General features: G+C 39.6%; 1 protein-coding gene across 3 annotated transcripts in view; it reads left to right on the top strand.

The window, feature by feature from the left end:
• Positions 1 to 25,167, top strand: part of IARS1 (isoleucyl-tRNA synthetase 1) — a 94,128-nt gene that overhangs the window by 8,577 nt on the left and 60,384 nt on the right. For all 3 annotated transcript variants that reach the window (XM_081152210.1, XM_081152212.1, XM_081152211.1), the window contains exons 6-9: positions 1,699 to 1,816; positions 14,542 to 14,689; positions 22,384 to 22,471; positions 22,757 to 22,817. In XM_081152210.1, the coding sequence (XP_081008336.1) occupies positions 1,699 to 1,816; positions 14,542 to 14,689; positions 22,384 to 22,471; positions 22,757 to 22,817 (415 nt within the window). The remainder of the gene's footprint in view (positions 1 to 1,698; positions 1,817 to 14,541; positions 14,690 to 22,383; positions 22,472 to 22,756; positions 22,818 to 25,167) is intronic.

Here is a 25,167-nt window from a genome sequence, read left to right as displayed (position 1 = left end):
TGTAGGATGCACTTCCATTGCACTGCATTGTAGGTGCTTGTGGCTCATATTGCCTTCCTGTCTACCTACTCACATTTCTGTTAGTTGGGATCTGTTGCACATGCTTCGCACATGTTGCCTTTGAGGAGCAAGACACCTTGGGGCAGTTCTCAGAGCCTTTGACTCTGATATACCCCTGTGGATGCATCTCCAGACCCATGTACCCAATGTAAAAGCTGATCAGATTTTCTGACATGCCAGGGACTTTGAGCAGGGGGCTTCCTATTCACTGAGCTGCTGGTGTCCTCATGATTACAGCATCTAAAAACCAGGGTTCATGTTAAACGTCGGAAAAAGAAGGTACTATATGCTCTAGATTGGGGCTGTTAAGCACTTAAATGTGGAACTGAATTTCTAATTTTAATGAATTTAAATGAGCACCTATGGCTATTACCTACATGTTGGAAAACACAGCTCTACATATTTAATTTACACAAAACATTCTTAATTCAGGAAAAACAGTTTTTGAAGCCTGTTGGTATTAAGGTGTTACTGTTCCTGAGGAACGTCTTGGCATATAAATAAGGCACATGGACCTAGGGTGAATACAAAAAAATAGGAGATACCTTTAATGACAGCATTAATAATGGTGATAATTTAGATTAAGTTGGTTCTTTTGACTATATAAAGTAGTTCCACATAAATTTTTCTAGGTGATTCAAAGTCCTATGGATTGGGTTAGGACCCTGTTTGAGGTAAAGGCAAGTGGTCATGACTTGCCTGCGATCACACAGCTAGTTTTATGACTCTTAGGCTTGAAAACTGTGTCTTAGGATAGCTAATCCAAGTCCTCCTGTAGTCTTCTATGAGTGCTCTACTTAAAAGTATGTAATTTAAGATTGAGTTTAACCTTGGGAAATTTATAAGACATCACTTTTTGTGCTCTGTCTAAATCAAAGAATACCATGAAAAATACACAGTTTTCATAAAAATGTATTTTAGCAAAGGGGAGAGGGTTATTTCATTTATGTGACAGGCACATAGGAGGAGTTGGACTATAAAGATGAATTTTAAAATGGCAGAATTAAATAAGAGTTCTCACCAGTGCATTCTAGCATCCAGTTGGGAGAGGTGAGTAATCACAGGAGAACCTGGGATGACTGTTACTGACCTTTGCAGTGTCCTATTAGTTTTTTAGCTTAAATCAACATGATTAAGTATTCAATAAAAGTTTTTGGCTAGTTGTAGAGAGACACTGATTCTAATCCCAGTGGTGTAAAACTGCCCATTATAGTGAAATTGAAGCAATACACCAGAAAACTATTTAGAAAAACAAAAACTGAAATGCCAGCCATAGTTAAGATATTAGTGGAAATCTATTTTTTCAGCACTCCTGAAAAATGTAAATGTGTATACTGATATGTACAGTCTTACATAATTAGCTCCTTACTGTATGGTATGATGTCAATTACTTTTCTCAGTCAACAGTAATCATGAACATGTTTCCATGTCAACAGATATTAGCACTTCTATATCTACATAATGTCTCATTATTCTGATCTCTTGTAATTTACTAGCAAATCTTCAGTTGAGAGACATTGTGTTTTCATGTCTTTGGTTGACACAAACTCTATAAACAGAACCCAGCATAAATGTTTGCTTTTGGGGAAACATACTTGGTTATATATTATTCTAAAACTTTGTCTCTTTGCTTGCTAGGTGGGTCTTCAAACAACTTTATGATAAAGGTCTTGTTTATAGAGGTATGAAAGTCATGCCCTTTTCCACTTCATGCAATACTCCACTTTCCAACTTCGAATCACATCAGAATTATAAGGTTTGTAAGACAGAATTGAGCATTAAGTTATGTACATGGAAGTTAAATGGTTGTGGTGATAAGGGTAACTAGTCCCAATGTAGAGTGTCAACCTAGGGGGTCTTGTCAATTTGGTCATTTCTTGCTGAGTGCTGGTAATGTTTGTCAGTCACTGAACCAAGGCTCTGTTAAAAAAGAGGGATTTTTTCCCCCGCATGAGATCTGTGAATGATGTGTCTTAATGTGATAGGTTTGTCTTGTTTTGACCATGTGTATGCTTCCCTTTGGTTTACAAGTTCAGCTCTGCCCTGTTTCCCTCCAGTCACTGTTTCACAAGCATTGTTGGTTTCGGTGATTCTTATCCCTCATCTGAGATCTCATAGTTTATTTATTTGGTAATGGTATTGAGAGAGGAGATCTAATTGGGATTGGTGCACATTATTATGATCTTTTCTCTAATGAATGGAATATCCTGTTGTCGGTATGCTAGAAGAGTTTAGGCATGTCTTGTGTTTATAAAGTATACTTACGTACTTACCTTATCTAGTCAGATAGTAAAGGTAGTAAGTCTTCTGTTCTCATGTGTGTATGTTGAAGAGGCATTTTTCTGAAAATTTATCTAACCCTCTTTAAAGACATTGATTTTGAGGGGGAATTCTTACTTTATAGCTCAAATTTGGAAATATTATTAAAACTTGTATTCCAAAAGCACTTTGTTGCATCTTTTATTTTTTTAATCCTCACCTGAGGATATTTTTTTCCATTGCATTTCAGGGAGAGTGGAAGGGGGGTGAGACAGAGAGAGAGAGGGGGAGAGAGAGACAGACAGACAGACAGACAGACAGACAAAGAGAGAAACATCGATTGGTTGCCTCCCAACCATGACCCAACCAGGGCCAGGGATCGAGCCAGCAACCAAGATACGAGTCCTTGGCCAGAATCCAATCCGGGAGCCTTCAGTTTGAGGGTCAACACTAATTGCTAAGCCAAACCAGCCAGAGCACCACTTTGCATCTTATACAATGCTTTTCATACATTCAGTTTGGTCATTGCAAATCCTACTGAGGTGGACATCATGATTTCTGTTGTCTCCTAAATATGCTTCTATAGTAGTGCTCATTTGTGTTGTGTGTTTTTTTTTAATATATCTTTATTGATTTCAGAGAGAGGAAGGGAGAGGGAGACAGAGAGAGAGAGAGAGAGAGAGAGAGAAACATCAATGATGAGAGAGTCATTGATTGGCTGCAGGCGGCAACCCGGGCATGTGCCCTGACTGGGAATCGAACCCCAATCTCCTGGATCCTAGGTTGATGCTCAACTGCTGAGCCACACCCGGCTAGGCATGTTGTATTTTTTTTTTAAATAAAATATTTTTAAGCACATACAAATCTAGAGAATTACATACTAAGCACATTACCATAGTACCATTATCCCTCCTAAAAAAGTCATCACCAGTCATCCTTAATCTTAAATACTTCCTAATTCTTTAATTCCTGGATATTATCAGTGTTCACATTTCTCTTTGCTTCATAAATATACATTTTTTTCCCAGTTATACTTTATTTTGGGTTCTGTTTTTTAAGGTTTATACAGTTTGTATTAATCTGTAGGTCTCCTTTTCTCTTTATTTTTTTCTTGCAAATTATTGTTTAGGAGACAGGTTTTGTCTTGTAGAGTTTCCCACATTGAGTGCTTTGATTGCATACCATGGTCTCATATAACACTTGCTCTGCTTTCTATTTTATAAAAATTGGTACTCTATGCCCTGGCGGGTTTGGCTCAGTGGTTAGACTATCCACCTGTGCACCAAGGGTCTAGGGTTCAGTTCCCGGGCAATGGTAGGTACCTGGGTTGCAGGATCCCCAGCCCTAGCAGTCTTGTGCAGTAGGCAGCTGCATTGATCTGTATGTTTTTAAATATTACCCACTGTACTTACTCTGCGTGTTGGCTTTTATACTAAACACTTTTTTAAAGATTTTTTATCTTGATATATGTAGCTTTAAGGTTTTGTTTTTATTTTTTTCAGGCCTCACTTCCCCGCCCCCCTTCCCCACCCACCACCCCTTTGCCCACTTGTACCACTCCTTCCCCCTTCCCTCTGGCCATCACCTCACTATTGTCTGTGTATGTGGGATATAGGTAAATGTTCTTTAGCTAATCTCTTCATCTTCTCTTATCCAGTAACCCCACCACACTCCCCTCTGCCAGCTGTCAGTCTGTTCCATGTATCCATGCCTGTTTCTATTTGGTTTGTCAGCTTATTTTTTTCATTACATTCTATCTGTAAGTGAGATCATGTGATATTTGTCTTTCTCTGCCTGGCTTATTTCGCTTAGCATAATACTCTCCAGTTCCATCAGTGCTGTCCCAAAGGGTAAGGGATCCTTCCTTTTTACAGCTGCATAGTGTTCCATGGTGTAAATGTCCCACAGCCTTTTTACCCACTTATCTACTGATGGGCACTTGGGCTGTTTCCAGATCTTGGCTATTGTAAATAATGCTGCTATGAACATAGGGGTACACACATTCTCTCTGATTGGTATTTCGGGATTCGTAGGATATATTCCCTGGAGTGGTGGGTCAAAAGGCAGTTCCATTTTTAATTTTTTTGAAGAAACTCTGTCCTGTTTTCCACAGAGGCTGCACCAGTCTGCATTCCCACCAGCAGTGCACTAGGGTTCCCCTTTCTCCACACCCTCGCCAGCACTTTTTTTTTCTTGATTTATTGATGGCAGCCATTCTGATATGTGTAAGGTGATACCTCATTTTGGTTTTAATTTTCATCTCTGGTGATTAGTAACATTGAGCATTTTTTCATTTTCTTTGGAGAAGTGTCTATTTTAGTATTTTGTCCATTTTTTAATTGGATTGTTTTCCTGGTGTTGAGATGTAGACGTTCTTTATGTATTTTGGAAATTAGCCCCTTATCAGATGTATCAACAGTGAATATGTTCTCCCATTCAGTGTGCTCCCTTTGCATTTTCTTGGTGGTTTCTTTTGCTGTGCAGAAGCTTTTTAGTTTGATGTGGTCCCATTTGTTTAATTTTTTCCTTTGTTTCCTTTGCCCTAGGAGATGTATCAGCAAAAATGTCTGATATTTTACTGCCTATGTTTTCTTCTAGGGTTTTTATGGTTTTGTGACTTACATTTAAGTCTTTTTTTTTTTTTTTTTTTAATTTAATTTTTTTATCACCATTTGCCATCTTCCACTTCCACTCATCTGGGCATTTAACTCTTGTCCATTTTGAGTCTGTTCTTGTGTATGGTGTTAGGGGGTGGTCTACTCTCATTTTTTGCATGTGCCTGTCCAATTTTCCAACATCATTTATTGGAAAGACTATCAGACTGTCTTTACTCCATTGCATGCTCTTGCCTCCTTTGTCAAATATTAATTGACCACAAAGACATGGATTTATTTCTGGGCTCTGTGTTCTGTTCCGTTGATCTATATGCCTGTTCTTATGCCATTACCAGGCTGTTTTGATTACAGTGGCTTTGTAGTATTACTTGATATCAGGTATTGTGATCCCTCCAACTTTGTTCTTTCTCTAGATTGCTGAGGCTCTTCGGGGTCTTTCTGGGCTTATAAATTTTTGGAATGTTTGTTCTACATCTGTGAAATACACCATTGGTATTTTAATAGGAATTGCATTGAACCTATAGATTGCTTTGGATGGTATGTACATTTTAGTGATGTTAGTTCATCCTCTCCATGAACACAGGATATCCTTCTGCTTATTTGTATCTTCCTCAGTTTCTTTCTTCAGTGTTCTATAGTTTTCCAAGTATAGGTCTTTTGACTCTTGGTTAAATTTCTTCCTAGGTATCTTATTTTTTTTGTTGCAATAGTAAATGGGATTGTTTTATTAGTTTCTCTGAATGATAGTTCGTTATTGGTGTATAAAAATGCCTTTGACTTTTGAATATTAATTTTGTATCCTGCTACTTTGACAAATCCACTTATTAGACCTAGTAGATTTTTGATGGAGTCTTTAGGGTTTTCTATGTACAACTTCATGTCATCTGCAAAAAGCAGTTTTACTTTCTCCTTTCTAATTTGGATGCCTTTTAACTTCTTTTGTCTGATCACTTTGCCTAGGACTTCCATTACTATGTTGAATAAGAGTTGTGAAAGCAAACATCCCTGTCTTGTTCCTGATCTTAAGGGAAACACTCTTAGCTTTTTGCCCATTGAGCGTGATGTTGGCTTTAGGTTTTTCATATATTGCCTTTATTATGTTGAGGTATGGTCCTTCTCTTCCCAGTTTGTTGAGATTGTTTATCATAAATGGGTGCTGGATTTTGTTGAATGTTTTTTTTGTGTCTATTGATATGATCCTGTGGTTTTTATCATTTTGTTGATGTGATGTATCACATTTATTGATTTATGAATATTGTACCAGCCTTACATCCCTGGAATAAATCCCACTTGATCACGGTGTATGACTTTGTTTTTAATGTATTGTTGAATCCAATTTGCTAATATTTTGTTGAAGAATTTTAGCGTCTGTGTTCATGTATTGGCCTTTAATTTTCTTTCTCTGTAGTGTCTTTATCTGGTTTTTGATTTAGGATATTGCTGCCCTCTTAAGAAGAGCTTAAGAAGTCTTCCCTCCTTTTGAATTTTTTTGGAATAGTTTACAGAGGATAGGTGTTGGTTCTTTGAATGTTTAGTAAAATTTACCTGAGGAGCCATCTCGTCCAGGAGTTTTGTTTGCTGGGATTTTTTTTTTTCTTCACTTTCATTAGTTGTAATTGGTCTATTCAGGTTCTCTGGTTCTTCCTGATTCAGTTTTGGAAGATTGTAGGTTTCCAGTATTTGTCCATTTCACCCATGTTGTCCAATTTTTTGGCGTGTAATTGTTCATAGTATTGTTTTACACTCCTTTGTATTTCTGTGATGTTGGTTGTTATTTCATCTCTTTCATTTCCAATTTTATTTATTTGGGTCCTCTCTCTTTGTTTCTTGAGTAGGCTGGCTAAAGGTACATCAGTCTTGTTTATCTTTTCAGAGATAAACAAGTTCTTGGTTTCATCGATCTTTTGTACTTATTTTTAGTCTCTGTCATTAATTTTGGCTCAGATCTTTATTATTTCCTTCTACTTCTGGCTTTGTTTGTTATTCTTTTTCTAATTCTTTTAGGTGTAGGGTTAGATTGTTTATTTGAGGTTTTTCTTGTTTCCTGAGGTAGTAATGCTGTGAATGTCCCTCTCAGGATTGCTTTCCCTGGGTCCCACAGATTGTGAGTTGTTGTGTGTTCATTTTCTTTTTTTTCCTGGTAATTTTTTATTTCTTCCTTGGCCTCAGTGGTAACCCATTCATTGTTTAATAACATTCTATTTAGCTTCCATATATTTCAGTGTTTTTGACTTTTTTATTATTAGTTATTTCTAGTTTTATGCCATTATGATCTGAGAAGATTTTTGGTATGATTTGATCTTAAATTTGTTAAGAGTTACTTTGTGCCCTACATGTCTGTCTTTGAGAATGTTCCATTTGCACTTGAGAAGAAAGTATATTCTGCAGCTTTGGGATGAAATGTTCTGTTAAATCCGTCTGATCTAGTGTGTTATTTAAGGTCGCTCTTTCCTTGTTCAGTTTTTGTCTAGACTGTCTATCCAGTGATGACAGTGAGGTGTTACAGTCCCTTACTATGACTGTATTGCTGTCGATCACTTTTAAAATATGCCACGATTTTATTTGTATATTTAGGTGCTTCTGTATTGTATGCATATATGTTTACAAGGGTTATTTCTTCTTGTGGGATCAATTCCTTTAGTATTATGTAATGATTGTTTTCTCTCTTATTATGGTCTTTGTTTTGAAGTCTACTTTGTCAGATATAAGTATTGCTTCCCCTGCTTTTTTCATATTTGCATGGAATATTTTTTTGCATCCCTTCTCTTTCAGCCTATGTAAATCTTTTGTTCTGAGTTTGGAATCTTGTAGATAGTATATATATATGGCTCATGTTCTTGATTTGATTCAAGCATTTAATTGGTTTACATTTAAGGTTATTATTCAGAGGTACTTATAAGTTGCCTTTGGGTTTTTGTTCTGTTTTGTTTTTTCCTTTACATATGTTCCTCCCTCTGTTCTTTTTATTTTTTAATTTATCTTTATTGTTGAAAGTATTACAGGTGTCCCACTTTTTCCCCCCCAATTGATCCCCTCCACTTCGCTCCCACCCCCTCCCCAGGCCTTCACCCTGTTCATTGACTGTGTCCATGGGTTATGCATATAACTTCTTTGGTTAATCTCTTCCCACCCTCCCCCCCCTTTCCCTCTGAAATATGATCGTCTGTTACATGCCTCAGTGTCTCGGAATCTATTTAGTTCATCAGATTCTTTTGTTCATTAGCTTCTTAAAGAATACCCTTCAACATTTCCTGTAGTGCTGGTCTGGTGGTGATGAACTCCTTTAGCTTTTTCTTAATCTGTGGAGCTCTTTCTCTGACCTTCAATTCTAAACGATAGCTTTGCTGGGTAGAGCAATCTTGGTTGTAGTTCCATGTTTTTCATCACTTTGAATGTTTCTTGCCACTCCTTTCGGCCTGCAAAGTTTCTGTTGAGAAATCAGCTGACAGTGGTAGGTAACTAACTGCTTTTCTCTTGCTTTTTCAGTTCCCTGGTTGTAGGGCTTCTGTTCAGCTAGATTTCAGGAGGTTCTGAGTGATGATGGTTCTGTATTTTAGTTGTAATTTTGATGTGGTTGTGGGAGGCTGCTGGTACAGCTGTTACCTACGCCACCATCTTGTTTCTCCCCGCTCTGTTCTTCTTAAAGCAGTCCCTTTCACATTTCTTACAGCGCTGCTTTGGTGGTAATGAACTCTGTTAGCCCATGTCAGAGGGAGCTGTTTATTTCCCCTTCAGTTTTAAATGATAGGTTTGGTGGGTAAAGTAGTTTGGGCTTTACAGGTGCATGCTTTTCATTACTTTGAATACTTCATGGGATTCACTTCTGGCAAGTAGTGTTTCTGTTGAGAAATCAACTGACAGCCTTATGGGAACTCCCTTGTATGTAACTTTCTCTCTAACTGCCTTTATGATTCTCTCTGTCTTTATAACCTGTTCCATTTTAATTATTATGTGTCTTGGTGCCGGTCTCTTTGTGTTCATCTTGATTGGTACTCTCTGTGCTTCCTAAAGTTGTGTGAAATTTTTTTCATCACCAGGTTAAGGAAATTTTCTGTCTTTAGTTCTTCAAATAGGTTCTCTATCCCTTGCTCACTTTCTTCTTCATATGGGATCCCTATGATGCAGATGCCATTGTTTTCACATTTTCCCATAGTTCCTCTAAACTATCCTCATGCTTTTTAATTCTTTTTCCTTTTTGCTGCTCTAATTGGGTGTTCTTGTTTGCAAATTGCTGATTCAGTACCCTGCTTCATCCAACATACTGCTTTCTCTTCCATTGTATTCTTGATTTCCAGCATGGTATTCTTTGTTTCTCACTGGTTCTTTTTCATGGTTTTTAGGTCCTTTTTCATACTGTGGTCTTTCTCCCTACATTTCTTGGTCATCCTTATTACCAATAATTTGAACTCTTATCTGATAAATTGCTTTCCTCCATTTAATGTAGGTTTTTTTCTGTAGATTTCTCCTGTTCTTTCATTTGGGGTCAGTTTCTTGGTCTCCCCATTTTAGCTGTCTCTTTGTGTTTCTTTGTATGTATTAGATAGATCTGCCATGACTCTCAGCATTGGTATGGTGATCCACCATACCAATGTAGAGGTGTCTTGTGGGACTCAGTGGTGTAATCTCCATGATCTTCAGAGCTGGGTGCCCTAGAAATGTCCCTTGTGTAGATCGTGTCCCGTTTTAATTTTGTCTTGATTGCTGTTGGCCTGTTTGTGGGTTAGATCAACCCTTGGGCTGGCTGGCTGTGAAGATTATACAAGACCATGGTGTGTAAACTGCTGTGCATGCACAGCTGTGACATGTCTTGTTGGGCTCAGTGGCACAAAATTCAGATCACTTGAACTCTGTGCTCCAGGAATGTTTCTTGTGGATTATGTGCACCTCCTATTTTAGTTCAGGGTGAATGCTTTTGGCCCTTTCATGGGTGGAGTTAACCCTTCAGGCTGGGTAACTATACAGGTAAACCTCAGTCACCTTGTTTGAGATGCTGCTTCTGAGGTGGGGTTGTTCCCAGGAGGATCTGGTGCCTGCTGGGATCCCCTTTTGGGTGTGCTGCTTGTGTAGCTAGCAGCATCGAGCTCTGGTGTGGTCTGAACCCTACCACTGGTGTGTTGTGTCTGGGTCACTTGGGTGGGGTTCAAGTACTGGTTGCTGTGAGACATTGTGTGTAACCAGCCTTGGGATACTTGTCTATAGTTACCACACTGATCACTTTTTGTGTCTGTGTCTGAGGGACCTCAGTGTGCGCGGGAGGGTCCTATGTGTGTAAAAGGGTCAGTTTCTTCCAGCATGGGGACAGATCTGTAAAAGGACCGAGTTTCGCTGAGGCCTGCCTTCACCTGTCGGCTACTCTGCATCCCCCTGAGATTGCCTGGTCTTCCTCCATTGTTTTCCAAAGAGAGACTGTAGGGTGAGCCCAGGGTAACCAAGATAGGGCTTATAGATCACCTACTTGGAGATCACCCAGTCACACAATGAGGGGAAAGTAGCCCCTGGTTCAAAGCCAAACCCCTGTCACTGCCAGAGTCCCCATTCTAGTTCCCCCTAGAGGGTCTGCTTGCAGGTTCAGGTAGGGTACAACCAGCTGTGCCCACTGTAGGAGCAACCTCAGCCACCCTGGGCTCAGAGTGATAGAGGACAGATCAAAAGTTTCCATTGGGGATGATACCGGCCCACCCACAGGAGGGGGCTAATCACTTCATCCAAGTCCAAGACAATAGCCTCCAAATGTCTCACACTTTGAATGTTCCCGCTCTGAGCTACTTGTCCCTTCGCCCCCATGGAACTTTGCCCAGCGAGGGTTTCCTGGACTTGGCAAGCTGATCAAATCAGTCTCCTGTTGGGGGTGGTGCCAGCAACCTATAGAGGGAGTACTTCTTCCTAGACTAGCCTGGGGCTGAACTCCCAGGAAGCCTGGATTTGCCTCCCCTCAGTGCAGCCATACAGCCCAGCATTCACCTCTCTGGCCCTGGGGAGATACAGTCAGGAAATCCACCGACCCACCCACCCACACTGATGCCAAGTCACTGCTAGGTATAGCCAGCAGACCCCTCTGTAGGACCTGAGTACACCAGTGTTGGCCTCTCCAGCAGTCAATGTCTGGAGCGAACTCCTGAGGCTCTTGCTGTAACTTTAGAAGTGCACTTTCCCCAGGATAGTGCTGTCCAAGTCTCCCAGGCAGACAGAATCCCCACTGACTCCCACTGCCAGACAACACGCAAGCTCCTCTTCTCAACTGTTTCTCTGGGTTGGGGATCCACATGGGGGTTGAGAACCCTCAGTCCTAGGAGGAGGGAGTTCCACAGCTACAGTATCCTTCTGGTTTATCAGCCGCTGCTCCACCTGCATGAGGGGACTCTCCCTTTCCACTTCTCCACCCTCCTTTCCAGTCTCTCTGGCTTCTGTACTCCTTGGTTATAATATTTCAGATTAGCTAGTCTTCAGTTAGTTTTTCAGGTTGATTGCTCTGTGATTTAGCTATAAATCCTGTTTGGGGCTGGGGATTTGTGGGCACAGCTTCCAGCTACTCTGCAGCCATCCTGGAATCTTCCAAGTTCATTTTTAACTGCTATATAGTGTTTCATATAACAAATAGGTTACAATTTATTCATTCTTCTGATAGACATTTGAGTGGTTTTGAAAGATATAGTTCCTTTTTGATAGTAACAATGTTACTAAAACATTTTTTAATACAAATCTTTGTGTACTTATGCTGGGTTTCCTTTGGCAACTAAGTTTTTACATGTTAGATCTCCATAACAGCTTGTGAGCCCCTAGAATTTTCAAAGATTATCCTCTTCCTAAGTAAACAAATACTTTCTCTTATTGGGAAAGAGCAAACTGTGCAGAAGTAAATTGAGTTTCAGAAGAAAGTCTTTCCAATTGTTCCAAAGGGTAATCCAGTTTTTGGTATAGTTATTGTGAAATATTTGGAAACCATTAGAAGATATATAGAAGGAGAAAAAAGTTATAATCCTAGTACTCAAAGGTAATCATTAATGTTTTATTTAGATTTTCATTTAGAGGGTTTGTGTGTTTTTTTAAGTTTAATTTTTTATGTTCATTTCTTTACATAATAAAGTTAATGTTTTATATCTTATTGCCTATTGCCTGGTTTAATCATAAAATGTTTTTTTGTTCCTCCATTTTCTTGCTCTACTCCATGTAGTTGCACAAAGTGAATATGTCTGTGAAGCCAGCACCCGGATAAAATAAAGAAATCCTTATCAACCTATCAGTAGCCCTCCCTGCTCATGGTCCCTTCAGGTTAAACACACACACTTCACCCCTACTTTCAACCACATGGATTGGTTTACTGATTCTAAGCTATATATAAGTGGAATCGAACAGTGTCTTTTTTGTGTCTGACTTCTCTTGCTCAAGATTGTTTAAAGTCATCTTTTTTGTGTGTTTGTAGGTCACTATTTTCATTACTGTGTAGTATTTAGTTTATCCTACTGTTGATGGGCATTTCAGTTTGTGGTTCTTATCAGTAGTACTACATAGTAAATATTTTAGGCTTTGTGGGACAAATGCTCTCTGTTTCAAGTACTCAACTCTATGAAAACCGTTCTTAGTTCTTAGGCTGTATGAAAACAGGGTGCAGCCAGATTTGGCTTGTGGGCTGTGGTTTGCTGCCTTCCACTCTAACAGATACTAGCATAAAGTGCTCCAAAGTGGTCATACTGATTTATACTCCCACTAGACAGTTCTTATTACTTGGCATCCTGCCAATACAGCATTTTTTCACTTTCACCATTCAGTAAATGTGTATTTGTTGCCTCTAAGGTTTGTTTTGTTTTGTTTTTCTTTAATGAGCTGAATTATTATTGTAACTGAGTCCAATTTCCTACCCCTTGCCACACAGGAGCAAGTGAGTTCAGTGACAAGGTGTTGGGGCAAGGAAAGTGACTTTATTCAGAACACCTGAATGCCAAGATGGCAGGCTAGCATCCTAAACAACCATCTTAAGAAAGTACAGCATTCAGCCTTTTATGTCAAGGGAAGAGGAAGACAGGAGGGTGAAGAGGTGATTCACATCTGCAGGTATTTGCATGCCAGCAGAGGTCCAGGGAAGATTGTAAAGCTTCTTTGTTCTTGGTGTGTTGACTCTCATTGATGTGAGTCCATTCTAATCTTTGATAATCATTTTCGTACATACTTTATCTCCTCCAGAGCCACAAGCAGAATTTTTCTAATGATTAGTACATCTATATGCAAAACTAAGCAGCAGCTATTAACCTTAAGGACGTGGGAACCCCAAGCTTGAACAAGGTGGAGTCAGAGACCATGCATTTCACTCTTAAAAATTTAGCATATTACAAGTTCAAGTATATGTTGTTTCAGAATGACTCACTGAACTCACTTTTAGATTTAGGAATAAAGTCACTTTCCTTGCCCCAACACCTTGTCACTGAACTCACTTTTAGATTTTGGAATGAAGAATATTTTCCTAACAGTTATTTTGTTGAGGTGCTACTTTGTGGACTTATTATAAAATAGATCATTGTAATAGTGAAACCTCCATTATATATTCACTTGATACACTTAAAATGTTTTATTTGTGACTACAGTCACACTATGCTTAAGGATCTGTTAGATGAATTTGTCCTTGTGAAAATATCAGGAGTGCACATACAAAAACCTAGATGGTACAGCCTCTTACACACCTAGGCTATGTGGTATAGCGTATTGCTCTGTAGGGGGGAAAATAATTTCCCTCTATCCTCTGGGTTCTTGGCTAACATACTCTGTAATAAAACACAGATTAACGGGAGAAAAACAAAAATGTTTAATAGCATGTATACCTCCTATATACATGGGAGAGAGCCAGGAAAACTCAGTAACTTGCCAAAATCACAGAAGCCACCACCTTACATACCATCTACAGCTGAAGGCAAGAGACATTGGGGGTGGGAGGAGTCAGTTATGGGAGGTTAGCAGGAAAATTATAGCAAATAAAGGAAGGTTGTTATGCAGATTTAGTCATCTTCTGCACTGATATGAGTTTCTAAAGTAAGTTCTTCCTCTTACGGACATATGGAGTGGAGACACCCTTAGAAATGGAGATTTCTCTTACAAATGTAAATTTTTTTACAAAAGGTAACTTCTATATGGCTTTCAGAGCTTCTCCAATATCTGCTGTTTCTTAAAGTTAATTGACCTAAAATAATCATTATTTGAATTAGACGTATTTTGGGATGACAAATTCTGTTTCCCTACAGCTACTAGACTACAAACCTCTATTGCATGTTACTATACTGAACATTGTAGGGAATTGGAACACGGTGCTGCTACATACTTGTGTCACTTGTTAGTCTAGCCTATAGGAATTTTTCAGCTTCAGTGTAATCTTAAGGGACCACTGCATATCTTGACCAAAATGTCCTTATGCAACATGTAATTATTAAAACTTTAAAAATATATTAAAAATATATTTGGAATTTCTTGCTTGGTATTTTATTTTTATAAATATGGCAAATGGTGTTTTAAAATAGCTCAGTTTATTCTGAAAATCGATTTATTCTTCAGGATTATTATTTTTTTCTTCCATGTCTATTGTTATGGGTTTTGTAAAAAGGTACTTTGTCTCATTTTATTTCAGGATGTTCAAGACCCTTCAGTATTCGTTACCTTTCCTTTGGAGGAAGATGGAAATGTATCTTTGGTTGCCTGGACAACGACGCCCTGGACTCTCCCTAGTAACCTTGCTCTCTGTGTTAATCCAGATATGCAGTATGTAAAGATTAAAGGTAAACGTGAGGCTGAGGCTGCTTACTTATGATTAATATGGATAAAGTAATTGTTAACATTTTGGGAAAGAATAGCAGTTACATTTCTTTTTGCAGTAAAAATAGAAGTTTTTAAAAAAGTGTTAGACTTACTCAGAACAATAACCTCTAATAAAAGAGTTTTACTGTTTTGCTTTGTTTTCATATCTAATCTGTTAACAAAGTTCAGCCAAATAAATTTGAAGGTCTAATTGGCCTTATTAAGTGGGAAGCATCCCATCTAGTAACTAGAAGGGTGCTGCTAGATGTTGTACGAAATTATTTTTATAGGAAGAATGGGTGGGGTAAGGGGAGCTATTCAGGAAAGAAGAAAGGATTATTTTTAGACCAGGATATTCGTTTTGTCTATGTGGGGGGTTTTTTTGTTTTGTTTTGTTTTTTGTTTGAGGGAAAGCTATTAGCAAAGGTTTTTTTATTATGTAGATTACTTCTTTTTTCTTTGGGGTGGATATGGTGAGAGTCTGTGCCATACATTGCCTTATTATTGGTATTGAATGGAAAATTCCAGACTGCTTCTGGGAGAGGTTGAAATATCAGTTAGGTCAAGTAATTAACCTAGGTTTGATATCATGGGCTTTTAATGTGCGTGAGGCCATTTTGGCTCTGTGGTTTTCTCTTTAACAGATTGAAAATACAATACACCAAAGGGTAAAATGGTACACAGATATAAAAAGTAAAAATTCCTTTATAATTGTCTGGTTTTAGTATACTTTTGCACATCATGCTCCTATTATAGATGAAGTACTGGAGATTCAGAGAGGTGGCGTCTCATCATTACCAGGAATCTCTGATGTTTGTGGGGTTTTTGTTGTTTGTTTGTTTTTATCCTCACCAGAGGTACATTCAACCAAGATACATGCCCTTGACCGGAATCGAACCCTCCAGCCTTTGTTCCGCAGGCCAACGCCCTAATCACTGAACCAAACTGGTTGGGACTGTTTGTTTTTCAGTCCTCAATGAGGATATGTTTAGAGAGTGGGAGGAGGGGAGTTCCTCCCATGCCAGCCCAACTGGGGATCAGACCTGTAACCTTTTGATGTACGGGGAGATGCTCCAACCAGCTGAGGCACTCAGCCAGGACTCTGGTGTATTTTTTTTAAACACCATTAAGCAATTTTCTCAATTCAGATACTAGCTGTCTAGATTTAGCATCAGATCCCAGAAGTTAAAGCCTCAGTCTTACAAGACTGTCCCACCACCAACTCCCACTTCAGACTCCCAGTTGCAAATCCAGGTTGTCACCTCTGTTTCTGACTGACCCAGGACCTTCTCCTCAGGGTAGATTAATTTGCTGAAGCAGCTCCCAGAACTCAGAGAAACACTGTACTTGAGCTACATTACCAGTTTGTTATTAAAGGATATTGTAAGGCTACACATAAACAGCCAGATAAAGAAGTTCATAGGGTGATTCTGGGAGGGTTCGATCACAGCTTCTCTCTATGGAACTGGGGTGGGCTACATAGCATTCATCAGTTAGGAAATTCTAAGATTGGGTTGTTTGTTCACTTCCATTTGTTTCCAGGAAGTTTTTGATTTCTTCTTTGATCTTGTTGGTAACCCATTCGTTGTTTAATAACATGCTGTTTAGTTTCCATGTATTTGAATAATTTTGAGTGTTTTTTATAGTGGTTGATTTCTAGTTTTGTACCATTGTGATCTGAGAAGATGCTTCATATGATTTCAGTCTTCTTGAATTTGTAGGGACTTGCCTTGTGCCCTAACATGTGGTCTGTTTTTGAGAATGTTCCATGTACACCTGAGAAGAACGTGTATTCTGCTTCTTTGGGATGAAATGTTCTGTAAATGTCAATTAAATCCATTAGATCTACTGTGTCGTTTTAGTTCTTTTTTCCATGTTGATTTTTTTGTCTTGATGATCTGTCCGGTGTTGATAGTGGAGTGTTAAAGACCTCCACTATGATTTTGTTGCTGTCTATCTCCCCTGTAAAGCCCACCAAGAAATTTTTTATGTAATATGTAGGTGTTCCCATATTGGGTGCATATATATTTATAAGGGTTATTTCCTCCTGTTTGATCAATACCTTTAGTAGTGACCTTCTTTGTCTCTTGTTATGGTCTTTATTTTGAAGTCTATTTTGTCAGAAATAAGAATTGCTACTCCAGCTTTTTTTTCCTTTCCATTTGCATGGAATATTTGTTTTCCATCCCTTCACTTTTAGCCTGTGTTACTCTTCTGCTCTCAGGACAGTCTCTTGTAGACAGCATATATTTGGGTCATGTTTCCTTGTCTATTCAGTTACCCCATGTCTTTTGATTGGCGCATTTATTCCATTTACATTTAAGGTTATTATTGATGCATACTTATTTAATGCCATTTTTTCCCTTTATGCTGATGTACCTTTCTCAACATTCTTCTTAAAGTAGTCATGTTAGCATTGGTTGCAATGCTGGTTTCGTGGTACTGAACTTCTTTAGCCTTCTTTTGTCTGGGAAACTCTCTATTTCACCTCTTTTTTTTTTTTTCTTTCTTTCTTTTTTCAAATATATTTTTGTTGATTTCAGAGAGTGAAAGGAAGACAGAGAGATAGAAACATCAATGATGAGAGAGCCATTGACTGACTGCCTCCTACACACCCCTTGCTGTGATCGAGCCCTCAACCCGGCCATGTGCCCCAACCAGGAATCTAACCACAATCTCCTGGAGCATGGGTCAACACTCAACCAATGAGCCATGCTGGCCGAGCTCACCTTCAATATTTTAATGATAGCCTTGCTGAATAAAGCAGTCTTGGTTGCAGAATCTTGCTTTTCATTACTTTGAGAATTTCACGCCACTCCCTTCTGGCCTTAAATGTTTCTGTTGAGAAATCTGCTGACAGCCTTTTGGAAGCTTCCTTGTAGGTCACTGCTTGTTTCTCTCTTGCAGCCCTTAATGATCTTTCATTTGTCCTTAACATTTGCCATTTTAATTATGATGTGTCTTTGTGTGGGTCTCTTTGGGTCCCTCTTGTTTGGAACCCTCTGTGCTTCTGCAGTTTTGTGGCTTTCTCCTTCACCAGCCTAGGGAAATTTTCTGTCTTTATTTCCCCTACCAGTTTCTCTATTTCTCTATCCCTTGCTGACTTTCCTCCCCCTCTGGCATCCCTATGATGTGAACATTGATTTGCTTCATCTTGTCCCAAAGTTCCCTTAAATTGTCCTCATACTTTTTTTAAGTGGTTTTTCTTTTTTTGCTACTCTGATTGGGTGGGTTTTTTCTACCTTATTTTCTAAATCCTTTATTCTGTCCTCTGTTTCATTGAGCATGCTTTTAATTCCATCCAGTGTATTCTTGATATCAGAAAGTATTATTCATTTCTGCCTGGTTCTTCTTTATCATACCTACATCTTTTTTTCACGCTTTCACTAAGCTCTTGGACCTTCCTATTAAGTGTTTTGTGGTTCTCAATAATTTCCTTGAGCACCTTTATAACCATTACTCTGAACTCTGTTTCTGATAACTTGCTTAACCCCGTCTCATCAAGGTCTTTTTCTGGAGATTTTTCCTTTTCTTTAGTTTGGGGGTGGTTGTTTTTGTCTCCCCATTTTAGTGACTCTTAATGTTTGTATCTGCATATTAGATATATTTACTGTCTCCCAGTCTTGTGGGGTGGGAATTTGTAGTGAATGTCCAGTGATACCCAGAGGTGTGTTTTCCTTATACTTCTGAGCTGTATGCTCTAGATGTTTCCCTTTTGTGGCTTTTTTAGGCTGTCATATTGTGATTGGGTCTAGTCTGTTTTTGACCCAGGCCTGGGAGGGCCTTCCTCTCAGGTTGGCTAGCTGTGAGGCTCAGCCATAACCATGTCGTGTGAGCTGTTTTACAGGTGCTGACAGGGCAAAACAAAACACAGCCAAACTCCCAGGAAACAAGGGGTATCTTACAAAATATCCTGACAATCACAATGAAAACCCAAGAGAAAGTCGAATTGTGAGAGCTAAACAAGAACACAAATACTAAAGCCAAAAAGAAACAGAAGAAAGGGTATTATTGCTAATACTTTTAAATGAAAAATAGAAAATAGAGAAGCTACTGGAAGATAAAAGGGGCAGAGAAAAGAGTCTGAAAGAAGGGCGAGCAAAATATAAGTTGACAGTAGGAATAGGAAAATTATTTAAAAAAAAAAAAAGATGGGCTCAGCTTGTGTGGTTCAGTGGTTGAGCATCAACCTAGGATCCAGTAGATCTCGGTTCTATTCCATCAGTGCACATGCCCGGATTGCAAGCTTGATCCCCACTGGAGCCTGTTCAGGAGGCAGCGATCAGTGACTCTTGTCAGCCGATCTATTTCTCTCTCCCTCTGTCTGAAATATATGATATATTTCTTTTTTTAAAAAAGACAAAGACAGGAAGACAGAAAATGACATGGGGAGAAAAAGAAAGTTATGCCAATGGAACAAGAAGAGAGAGAGAGGTAAAGCGTGGTAGGGAAGGAATCCAATAAGAGATATGTGAGAAAACAGAGAAAAGCAATAAAGTTCATGATTGTAATGTTAGTATCCTAGCTGTAAATCGGAGAATATCGAGAAAATCTTGATAATAAAATAAAACAAAAAAACACAATCAAAGGAAGATAAAACAAATCCTTTTAAAATTAATTTAAAAATTCAAAACAATTTTAAAAATACATAAAAGGCTTTTTCCTCTTTTTTATATAAAGTCAATCAGGTGAGTTTCATCTGGGCAGCTTATATTATCTGAGGCTCGCTGTTTTGTATGCTGATTTGGGTTTCCTGGGTGATACTTGTGTGTCAGCCAATGTCAGGAGCTGTCTAGGTTTGGCTCTGGTGTCCTTAAGTAGTTGGCAGGTCTGAGGCTCTCCGTGAACCACCTCCTCTTGTCAACTACTTTGCCTCCCCCTTGTGGTTGGCTGGTCTTATTCCAGAGTCTTCTGTAGAGTCTTTAGGATGCAGGCCAGCTAGTGTATCTCAGGGTATCACTCCCCTTACTTAGAGGTTTTGCTGTCAGGCACTCACTGTGGAGAAATTAGTCTCTGCTCCACAGCCAGCTCCTCATTCTCTACCCTGTCCTCTGATTCTAGTTCCCCATGCACTGGCCTGCTGCAGGTTCAGATTCACTTCAGTCTGTCGCCTGTTCTATATGGGCCGTTTCAGCAGCCTGGGTTTAGTGGGATTGATCAGAGAGACTCCTATGAGCATGTTGCCTGCCCAGCCTCCATAAGGTGTTTTAAGCTTTTTCTCCAGTTCCCAAACAGTAGTCCCTGAGATTCTTACTCTTGTAAGATGAGTAAGCCCCTCCTGAGATGTTCTCCCTTCTTCCCCCATCAAACTATGCTAAGCAGGGGTGGGGGACATCTGGGGCTTCAGTGAGCTGAACCAGCCCCTTTTATGTTTGAAGTGGTGCTCCCAGCCTGCAGGAGAGGTAGGCATGCTCTGCCCCTCCTTTTCCAGATCTAGTTGGCTGATCTCACAGGGCACTCAATTTAAACTCTCCACAATGCAGGCACAAATCCCAATTTTCATTGGCCTGTTTCCCCAGTGTAAGCCAGGATTGTGGATGACCGTTCAGTAATCAAAAACATATTAAGTAACAAACAGCCCAGCCAGGCATGGCTCAGTGGTTGAGCATTGACCTAGGATCCAGGAGATCAGGGTTCGATTTCCAGTCAGGGCATGTGTCCAAGTTGTAGGCTCGATCCCCAGTCAGAAGTGTGCAGAAGGCAGCCAATCATTGATGTTTCTTTCTCCCTCTCCCTTCCTCTCTCTGAAGTCAATAAAGATATTTAAAAAATAAAAAAGTATTAAACAGGCAGAGAACCTGCTTTTCAAGGAGCTCGCACCCTTGCCCTTCGGATCCAAGCAGGAGGGGGTGACAAAGTCAGCCCCAGGCCGTTCTCCTGCACAGCTGATCTCAGTAAAGCTGGGGCACCTCCTCATGCTTCCTATCCCAACTCACTTCAGAGTAGGTTAAAAATCCCCTGAATCTCCACACTGGCAGTTCACGTCCCTCTGGCGGCAGGAGAGCTCTCTTCCCTTTCCCCGAGCCACACAGGTCCAGTCCTTTCTGGGGCTCTGTACAATGCCTAACAGGAAAGTACAGGGTCCCTTTAGGGCACTGCTGGGTGCAGCCCACAGGCCCCTTTCTACTTGGAAGCCACAAACTGCAGGACAGCCTGTTTTGTGGTCTGCACCTGGGGTGAATCTCTCATGCTGGCGATACTGCCATTAGGTGCATTGTTTCACTGGGAAGGCACGGCCCTCTCCTTGTAGGCGCATTGTTCCCCTGCTTTGCACAGGCTCTCCTTCCCTTCTCCATCGCACCAGGTTTGAGATCCCTGCTCTTGGATGCCAGTCCACACTCCCAAAGGGAGAGAGCTTTGCAGCCTCTAACCCTAGGGGCTTGCAGCCAAGCACTGGCTTCAGGGGGACTCCCCCTTTCTACAACCTCCCTCCCTTATACCAGTCTCTACGATGTTTCTTCAGTGCTCCTTAGTTGAAATATGTCCAATCAGGTATATTTCCCTTGTTTTTCCAAGCTAGCTACACAGTATTTTAGCTGTAAATCCAGTCCCTGGCTAAAAGCAAGGGCATTCTGCTTCTTGTCAGAGCCACCATTTTCTGGAACCCCTCATTTTCTTACAGTGAACTGTATCGTATTTATGTTATATGCTCTGGCAAATTCTTGGGTATGTCATACTTCATAGGTGGGAATTTAAGTTAGCCTGAGTTTTTATAATGCAATTTGTCAGTATCTATTAAATTTTAAGTGTTTATATAATTGTTAAGCTTTTCTATATCTCAGTTAATAGCCTTCATTTCCAATAAGGGTGCAAAGAAACAAACAAGGATTCTGTATTATCCCAGTGTTCATAGTAGCAGTGATTTGAAAACAATGAGTGTCTTTAGTATTAGTTGGTGTGTACTAATTAAAAAAACTTGTACTGCATTAAAAAGCTCTCTAAAAGAATAAGAAAGATATTTATACTAATATATGAAAAGATGTTCACAATGTATTATGTGAAACCAGATTTAAAACTATATTGAGTTATATCCCACAATTGTTTTTTAAAAATTACCCAATCAGCTCTGGCTGGGTTGATCAGGTGGTTGGAGTGTCACCCTGTACATCAAAAGGTTTTGGGTTCCAGTCCCAGTTTGGGGCATGTATGGGAGACACCCAATCGATATTTCTCACATAGCTCTTTCTCTCCCTTCCTCTCTCCCTAAAATCAGTTGACATGTCCTTGGGCGAGGACATATAAATCCACCGGTTCACGCACTGTACGTTACTATGTACATGGGAAAGGAGGGGGAGGAATAATCGCTCAGTTGCTAGTGCCTGAGAGTGTGGAGGACTAGTATTTGTGAGCTTCTTGGTTGGTTACTGTTATGACTTTGAATCATTCATATATGATAACTTTGTAGGACAAAGTAAAGTTTAATTTACTTAAAATGGGTAGAGGTGCAATTAACAACAGTTGGTGAGCTGCCTGCCAGCTTTTGATGTTTGTGTCTTTAGTATAGTATGCAGAACGCAGTGTGTCCTAGCGTTCTCTGCAGTGCTGCTGCGAGTGCTGCGCCTACTGGATGCGGGTGATACAGGAGCCCCTGGTGGTAGAGCTGTGTGATGCATGTCTGTAGAGCAGGCCAAAGTCTGACTGTCACTGGATTCTACTTTTTCTGTTGCTCTTATAGATGTTGTCAGAGGAAAAGCACTCATTTTAATGGAAGCCAGATTACCAGCCCTCTATAAATTGGAGAGCGACTATGAGATCCTTGAAAGGTAAATATACAAATCATTGACTTTGTGTGTGTGTGTGTCTCTAGTTTTAAAACATAAGACATAAACCCAAAAGCTGTATTCAAGTTTAGTCTTAGGTACTAATACCATTTTAAACACTAAGTAGTTAAGTACTATTTTAGTACTAGCATGTTTTAGTAACATGTGCCAACCTTATTGCCTAAGGAACAACTAAACCAGAAGGGAGTGGTGACTTGATGTGGCTACAACCTAATTTCTTTGGTAATTTGAATCTAATTGTGAGTTTGCCTTTCCCCTTTTTTCTAGATTTCCGGGTGCCTATCTCAAAGGCAAGAAATACAGGCCCCTGTTTGACTATTTTGTGAAGGTGAGCTTGGGGAGCTCCATCCACCACAGTGGGCCTCCACCTCCCATGTGCAGCATTGGTGCTGGGGCAGTGTGATGGTGGCGAGTGTGCTCACGTGGTCCGGTGGTGACATTGTTTGCATGAGTGTGCCTGAAGACTGCTTTAGTGTTAACAGAATTAAATTATTTTTGTATTGCCTTCTTGTCCTAATGATTTTAAAAATACTTTTTTCAAAATACTTTTTTCAAATTCCATAAGAAATCACATTCCATAAGATTCACATGTTTATATATTGGTTGTTTATAGTCTACGTATCATCTACATGTCGTAGACGAGGGAGTATTTTGGGTGTTTTTGGTTTTTACAAATTTAGGATAGTGCTCAGAATAAAACTGTGAGTAAAAGTAAACAGTTCATTTCCAGGAAATTGATTAGGTTGGTGCTTTAAATCTATGCACCACAACAGAGCTTATACATTTAGTAACTTAGTTTTCTTAGGAGTCATAAAGCTGTTTTATGTCATTTTCATTTTCTGACAACAGAATTCTCAGCTATAGTTGCAAACAACCAACCAACAGAAGATGAAGGTCAGCAGGAATGGGTCCTTACTGATCCTAGAGTAGAATGAGGAGCCGCACCCTGGGCTTGGCTTTCATATTGTGTAATAAGTGTATCCAGCGGGGCATAGCGTTCGCCGCCAAAACCTTGCCTCACAGCCCAGGATAAAGCATTTGCTTACTTCTGTGTTCTGTTTCAGGGCAGGGATAGAGTGTGGTTAATATAGTTGACCTCTGCCATATGGACCCCACAGTATTGTTCACATCTGTCTCTCCTTGAGTGTTTCCTGTCTCCTAACTAGTGACCCTTTTCCTCCTTACATGTTGCTACTGATGGATATCCCTATGTGTTGCCTGGTTGGTCCCTCCCTGTGAGCTTATAGTCACTTCGTTGGCCGACACATTCCTCGCCAGTTGCTCTCCGCTAGGCATGAGGCAGACCTGCTTCGTAGGCACACCCCCTAATATATCTTTTACTTTAAACATTTCTTTTACTTCTTTCAGACTGTCCTTTCTTTTTCTCCCTCCCTGTCTTTGTTTTCATTACATTTTCCTTCTGTTTAAAAAGCCCTTCACTTTTCTGTAATGTCATGTCTGCTTGAACTTATTCCACTCCGCAGGGCTGAACTTAGATGCCATCTGAAAAGCAGCATTTTCTGAAATGCCTCTTTGGTTTCTTCCTCTGAATAATGTCATTACTGCATTCTTCTCTCATGTATCTTAACTTTTGATTTATATTGTATTTGTGTTTGTCTTAAAACTCTTCCATTAGGTCAGTGACTCCTAAACTTTCTGAATTTTCAAACCCTATTGAGAACCCTCTCAGAAAATGAGCATGGACACTAGATAGGAGCTTTGGATTAAGTCAGTGAAATATGCACTTAGTACATAGACAACGAATAATACCTACCCATTCAGTTAGCTTCCTGAAATTTCGGTGGGACCTTCTGTGAATTTTAGACAGATGCTATAAGTTATTAGACTTAGGACAAAGTCATCTGAGATATATCTAAAATACACGTGTTCTGAAATATTAAATGAGAGCTATGAGAGTATGTGGGGCAGCACTATAGCGCTCTGTGATGACTGCTGACCAGTCTCAGACTCAGCAGGATAGGGTCCAGAGCTGGACCTGGAGAGAGAGGAATGCAGTGTGGGGTTTCTTGGTATACTGTTATAAACAACAAGATACCTATGTGTTCCCTGTTCCTGCATCTAATTTTTAGGACACACATATTCTCTCTCCATGTTTTAAATCATTGAAGACACCTCTCAGTACCTGTCATACCACACCAAAAACAATTCCTGGTGATTTGGGTTACAGCAATTAAAAATGTATAGTTATTTTTCCTGTTTAGTTTTTAAGCAAGTGCCAAATAATTAAAGAGCTGTGATGTAGTTGAAAATGATACTGTATTTGGAACCAGATTACCTTGTTTCAGGTCCTGGCTTCATTGTTGCTGGTTGTGTGATTTAGGCAAAACATTTCATCTTTGTTCTGAGTTCACCAGTGAAATGCAAATGCAACCAGAATATTTTTAGAACATGGAAATACTAATACCTTTTTCACAAGATTATAGATTTAATTGTGAAAATCATTTCTGATAGCACTTTTTGCAAAGGCAGAGAGTAAGAAAGCAAAGGGGTTTTAGTTGGACTAAAACAAAGAGCATGTACTAACCTAACTTCATTGTTGTTACAAAGGAAATCAAATTGAAAACATTTCTCCTCTGAGGGTCAAATGCCTGTAAATAGAACTTGTAGCGCTTGGCACCCTCATCCTGTTTCTTTCAAGGCTTGCCTTTTACTGCTAA

The sequence above is a fragment of the Miniopterus schreibersii genome, assembly GCF_964146895.1.
Source record: "Miniopterus schreibersii genome assembly, chromosome: 11".
NCBI classification, from domain to species: domain Eukaryota; kingdom Metazoa; phylum Chordata; class Mammalia; order Chiroptera; family Miniopteridae; genus Miniopterus; species Miniopterus schreibersii.
Note: the sequence above shows the minus strand (reverse complement) of the source record. Positions and strands in the feature narration are given on the sequence as shown.